The sequence below is a fragment of the Frankliniella occidentalis genome, unplaced genomic scaffold (genome assembly GCF_000697945.3).
Source record: "Frankliniella occidentalis isolate FOCC.00 unplaced genomic scaffold, Focc_3.1 Scaffold27, whole genome shotgun sequence".
Classification (NCBI taxonomy): domain Eukaryota; kingdom Metazoa; phylum Arthropoda; class Insecta; order Thysanoptera; family Thripidae; genus Frankliniella; species Frankliniella occidentalis.
In genome coordinates this window covers 844,703-850,880 of record NW_026267157.1, presented here as the reverse complement: position 1 = coordinate 850,880, position 6,178 = coordinate 844,703, and the positions used below count along the sequence as shown (strand labels likewise).

The 6,178-nt window shown below is 44.0% G+C and overlaps 2 protein-coding genes across 3 annotated transcripts in view; both read left to right on the top strand.

Annotated features, from left to right (window-relative positions):
• LOC113206863 (glucose dehydrogenase [FAD, quinone]-like) overlaps window positions 1-6,178 on the top strand; it is a 65,820-nt gene that overhangs the window by 16,195 nt on the left and 43,447 nt on the right. The window contains exon 5 of the mRNA XM_052265442.1: window positions 493-616. Within this exon, the coding sequence (XP_052121402.1) occupies window positions 493-616 (124 nt within the window). The remainder of the gene's footprint in view (window positions 1-492; window positions 617-6,178) is intronic.
• Window positions 3,017-5,442, top strand: LOC113206864 (uncharacterized). 2 transcript variants are annotated; one of them, XM_026423134.2, is made up of 3 exons: window positions 3,017-4,040; window positions 4,157-4,420; window positions 4,530-5,442. In XM_026423134.2, the coding sequence occupies exons 2-3, from the start codon at window positions 4,416-4,418 to the stop codon at window positions 4,921-4,923; spliced, it is 399 nt and encodes a 132-aa protein (XP_026278919.1). In that variant the 5' UTR covers window positions 3,017-4,040; window positions 4,157-4,415; the 3' UTR covers window positions 4,924-5,442. The 2 variants fall into 2 exon arrangements, with proteins under 2 accessions (XP_026278919.1, XP_052121407.1); XM_052265447.1 differs by having other exon boundaries at window positions 4,154-4,420.

Here is a 6,178-nt window from a genome sequence, read left to right as displayed (position 1 = left end):
TTTGCATAAGCCCGCTGGATAGCTTTTTCAAAGCAGAAGGGCGGGCTAAAAATTGTGTCATGATTGTGTCCGATTGTGTGTGATTTCTTCCGATTGTGTACGATTGTGTGTGATTGTTTCTGATTGTCTCTGATTGTGTGTGATTGTCTCTGATTGTGTGCGATTGTCTCTGATTGTTTCATATGGTTGGATAAATATTGTGACATATTTTGCATTATTGTGTCAGATTATGACCTGATTGTGTGTGATTGTTTCGTGATTGTGTGTGGTTGTTTCGTGATTTTGTGTGATTGTTTCGTGATTGTGTGTGATTGTTTCATGATTGTGTGTGATTGTTCACGATTGTGTGTGATTGTGTGTGATTGTTTCATGATTGTTTCTGATTGTTTTTCCCGATGTACACATATTGTGTTCAGTTCCACACCCCTCGGGTACAAATTTACTCGTAATATGTAAACGCGCTGTGTTATTTACTTTTTAAATTATTTTAAGGAGTTACCTTGAGCCTGCGAGGCGCCGCTCGAATCTTCAAGTGCGGACGTATGCTACGGCCACTAAGATTCAAATTGAAAGGGGATTGGCCACGGGCGTGCACTACAGAGGCGCCGATGGGAAGGTACAGACTGATAAATGTGGAACCAAAACTGCTCTCTGTTTTTCTGCACTTGATTAAAAATGCGCAATCTAAATTTATTTGTAGTTTTTGGTGCAAACGTTTCACAAAATAACGAATACATTTAGATGGGTCTTTTAACGTTGTCTTATCTCCCCGTGACGCCCCAACATTATCCGATCTCCCAGTGATGCCTCAACCGAGACAATATCGAGGTGTCACTGGGATCACTGAAAGTTACTCTATGTAACAACACGTATGTGTACGTGTATAACAGTTGTTACATTCATAATTTTACGTTACCGTTGTTACACAAAGTGGTATACGTAACAAATGTTGCATAAACTAAAAAGTGTAACAGCTGTTACACTGCCAATTATGCTCAGGACGCATAGCTCTATAGTTAGAATCAACAAAAATAATTTTGTTAGACAAAGTATTTGTGTAACACCTGTTACTGCAAGTAATTTGTATAAAACTGTTACGTAAAAAGTTTTGTATAACCGATGTTACACACGCCCACGAACGTAACAAATAGTGATTTTCAGTGGAGATTGGACAATGTTGAGGCGTCACGAGGAGATATCTGATAATGTGAACAGGATACGCATCAATTTCGATTCGCACGAAATTGTGCGAAAATCAATGGGTGAATCACTAATGTTCTCATGTGTACAAGGACAACGTACTACTTTGTGTACTCATCTGTACTCAGAGTGTACTCATCCTGTACTCACAGTGTTCTGTATAGTCGTCCCAGCCAAACTTCTCGTTTGGGCGACCGGTACGATGCAGCCTTGTCGTGTCGCATTAGTCGAGAATTTTGGCTGGGATTCTGGGATGCACATAGCTACACCGTGAATAAATAATGTTCTCCATCACTGTACACCACAAAGTTTGAGACATCCACAAAGGATAATATTATATACACCAGCGCTGGTGTAAACTAGCCATGGGGTATTATTCGCACCAGCTCCTACTGGTGTCTCCAAGCCCCTACACGTTATGTGCACCAGGATCTATTGGTGCCAACAAGCCCTCACACATTATATGCCCCAGCAGCCGCCTCTGCTCCTCTGCTGGGGCATATATTTTTTTAACAAATGGATACATCAGCTGGTGTCATTAAGGATGCCAAGGATGCCACTAGCAAAATGATTTTTACTGTTTCCACGCGTTTAGACAACAAATAATCAATCGTTCTCTTCTCCTTCAAAAGCGGAAAGGGTGCCGTCTCGGTTTTGTACTACCTATATGTATGCCAGACCACGTCTCGCGTAACAGGCTTCGCGATATCTCACGAAACACTGTTACGCTGCGACGCGCCTGGCGCACATATCGCTAGGCCTGCGGCGCTGACACCCGAGACGAGTTAAGGAGTGTGTATAGGGGAACAAGGCCTTCCGGGCCCAAAATTTGACATACTCAAACCATTTGTCGGGGTCTTATTACTCTACATGCAACTTCTGCTGTTCGGTAACGGTTTTCATTAAAAGTTCGAATTTTGACAGATTGTATTGTAAAAGTCAACGTTTTAGTGATACTAGATAATCTAGAGACCCTTAAGCCCAAAAGAGGGTGTGGTTCGACCCGTCAGGTGTGGTTTAAGTATTACTCCCTTTACAATTCTGGCACGAAGCCTTTTTATACGATTTCATAGACCATTTGGTCATTTTCATCCTCTTTTCGCCAAGAAATGCCCCATAGCACACAAACAGTACGAGATAGAGCAAAACGGACGAAATTTTTGTCCCAGGGGTTCTATTTTGACGAGTAACCCCCTAGGAATCCATAAAATAATGTTTGAAAAAAAAAAAATCATTTTGCGACCCATGCACTCACAAAAATGTTTTCTTGACCTAATCCCAAAATTATTCTTGACTCAATTTTACTTGGGATGAGAATAATTTTCTCGAGTGAAGGCGATTTTTCTTGTTCGAAGAAAAATGGTTTTCTTCCCACAAGAAGAAAATATTCTTGAAACATTCTGCTTAGCCCAAGAAAACAATATGCTTGTGCGGAAAGAAACATGTAACTAGGCTGGGCGGGCGTGGGTGGAGGGGGGACGGGCGGATTAGGGTGGAGCGCGCGAGAGGACCGGGCTACCTGAGGTACAAAGGCAGCGCTGGGGACAAGGTCACGCATGTGGCTTCATAGCTCAAACGGTTACTGCTTACGCTTTAGCGCTAAGTTGACACGATCAGGGTTCGAATCCCGGCAGTCCCAATTAAAGGCGTAAGTTGCATTAAGGAGAATCGAACCGGCTAACACTACCGCCATAACCCACTGTGAGAGAGAGTTAACGACTGTCTCCGGGGGCACTATTTAACTTATTACAGCCAAGACCAGATATTCTTGAGGTAAGAAAATAATTCTTAAAGTAAGATTTTTATGGAAGATTGACACAAGAAAAAATTATTCTTAGGCCAAGAATACGAATTCTTGCGACGTGGAGTGACAAGAATAAAATATTCTTGGCTCAAGTAGATTTCGGCTGCAGCAAGAAAACATTTTTGTGAGTGTGGTTTTTGATTTTTTTAAAGGTCAATTTTTAAGCTAGAATGCTCATCTTCGAACTCGATCTGTCTTTTTCTGAAACAAAACGACCCTGCAATTCCCAGATCGCTATCTCAATCCATTCTCGAGTTATCGTGCGGACAGACAAACAAACAAACACACAAACAGAATGAAACTTTTTCGGTCGGTGGAGTAATGGGCTTGGCCAAAAATTGTTTTAACATTCTAAGACCCCCACCACCGGGCTCCTTGACACCCAACATGTGTTTTGCTTTGGACGTTTATCACCACTGAGAGTTTGAAACAGGCGCGCCTGGTACTTCAAGAAAATTACACATCCTCGTCGTCTTTTGTTCCGTTAAGAGTTAAGCGCGCGAAAGCCGTCACACCGTAACTACCTCGCCCACTTCGTCCACATCTCTCTCGTGAATACTCGCATGCAGTCTGAACTTTCGTTAGTATTTCAGATTGACCGACAAGTTTCGCTTTCTTGGTAAGACGGAATGCCTGTTTTAAATGTTTACTTTTTTGCACTCAAAGACGAATTTGGATAGATATTCGTACCAAGTCGGGGTTTTACAGTAAAATCAATGTTGGTTAGATAGAGTTACCTTCGTCATATTTGTCCGTTTCGTCTTACAGTAATCATGCCTGCCATTTCCCACGGGAAGAGATTTAAAACCCTGAAAGAGTTCTTGGATGCCAAGAAGGCACATGCAGCCGAACAAGGTGTACCATATGTTGTGGGTAACTCAAAGTTAGCGCAGACTCACAATAAGCAACAAGTAGACCAAAAGAAATGTATGCCAGAAAGTTTGAGATGGAAGAAGGTCACCATGAAGTGCAAACACAATGGGTCAGCTCGCTGCCATCCTCACATGGAGAGCACCGAAGAACGTCCAAACCAGAGGTATGGCTAATTATTGCATTCTCGTATTTGCAACTAGACCGAACTAGACTCATTGGAAACTTTGCCACTGCTGGATTTGGTGTACCTTCTTGTTGATATCTTTGTTTCATTAGCAGTTTAAAGTGTGCTGCAAGGCCAGATTTGTTAATTATCTGGTGGACCAGCAGTGTTTCATTGCACTGAAATTTTGGATGCGCATAGCAACCACACACAAGACAAAAGAAAAACTAAAGCAGTATCCTGAGTACCGGCCAACCCACTGAGGAAACACAGGCTGAGGTCTTTGATCTCCTTGATAAAGAGACCAAGACCCATGTGCTCAAGGGTTTAGTCATCTCCAAGGGCCATTAAGTGACTTCGCAGGACCTGCAAAACATGAGGTATGTAAACTTGTTATTCAGATAATTACATGCACACTTGTTGATTATTTCAGAAAACATTCCTGCAGGAAACTGGATAACAAATGAATCATTATGATTTTTCACGTAGGGATAGATGGAGAGCAAAACAGGATGGAACTGGGAAGAAAACTCCTGTCGACGCACTGCTTGACCAACTTCAAAGTTTGAAAGATGATGACCCTGCTTCCATTGTTGTGCTGTCTCATGACCCGCAGTTATACATGATCCAAAATGTTTTCTTTCAAACTTTGGACATGCGGATGTCATTAGAGAAGTTTCCGGAAGTTTTAGTGATGGATACTACTTACAAGTTGTGCGATAATGAAATGCCACTTGTATTCTCAGTTGTCGACTCTTTTGGTGTTGGTCGCATTGCAGGATATTGCCTCATTATCTCAAAAAAGAAAGAAGTTGTGACTGCGTCATTGGAGGCTTTGACTAAAGGATTTCCTAATCTTGCTGTAACTAATCCCCTTTGCTGATGGTTAGAGTTGAAAGAAAACGTTGCTCTGGGTTCAGACACTCTGAGAATTTGTTGATTAATTTGGATGTTGCAAAATAGAAAATAGTTTTGATTTAAATGCAAAGGTAAACAATTTTTATTTGAGCTCGAGGTGCCTCTGAATTTTAACAGTGTAACAACTCTACAGAGAGACTCAAAATGTACAAACCTTCAAAGGCAATCTGAACAAAGGACAATATAGAGCATAACCGCTCAAACACAAATGATAGCAGTAAACACTGCAGGAACACCAGTTCCAGACGCAAGGCCAAAATCCAAATTTAGCACTATACACAGCGCAACAAAACACAAACACAGTGGGCCCACAAGAATACACTATAGAATTTGTACACTCACCAGAGCAGCGATAACGTCATCATTTCACACACCCACAAACTCACAAACACACACTTGCACAAATGCACAAATGCACAAATGCACTAGCACAGCTAGTACCAAATATTTAACACAAAAATAAATGCTGATGACCACTACGAATCGGACGGAATGACGGATGGGAGGGAGTGGTCAGCAGGCGGGGCAACCAGCAGCCATCCCTCGCGAAAGGATGTCGCGATTCGCGCTCGTCCGCGGGGGTTGTCACGAACCGCGACAAACTTACGTTGTCGATGTAGGTCGGTCGCGGTTCGCGACTACCCCCACGGACGAGCGCGAACCGCGACGCCCTTTCGCGAGGGATGGCTGCTGGTTGCCCCGCCTGCTGACCACTCCCTCCACTTCGTCATTCAGACCGATTCGTAGCGATACGATTGGGAATTCGGACACACTCGTGGCCTCCCTCTAGATGAACATAGCGGCGGTGGCTTGGGCCAGCACTACTTCTGTGATCTCAGAGTTGCTCGACATCCCCCCCCCCCCCCCCCCCCCCCCCCGTGGGGGGGGGGGGGGGGGGTCCCTAATAGCGCCCTGGCAATGCGCATTAGGGACCCCCCCCCCCCCCCCCGCCCCCCCGAGGGGGGGGGGGGGGGGGGGGGTCCCTAATAGCGCCCTGGCAATGCGCATTAGGCTACATGTGTCTAAAACGCTTGGGAACAGTAAAAATCGTATTGCTGCTGCGTATAACATTGGCGTCCTTATTGACACCAGCTGGTGTATCCATTTGTTAAAAAATTATATGCCCCAGCAGAGAAGCAGAGGAGGCTGCTGGGGCACATAATATGTGAGGGTTTGTTGGCACCAATAGATCCTGGTGCACATAACGTGTAGGGGCTTGG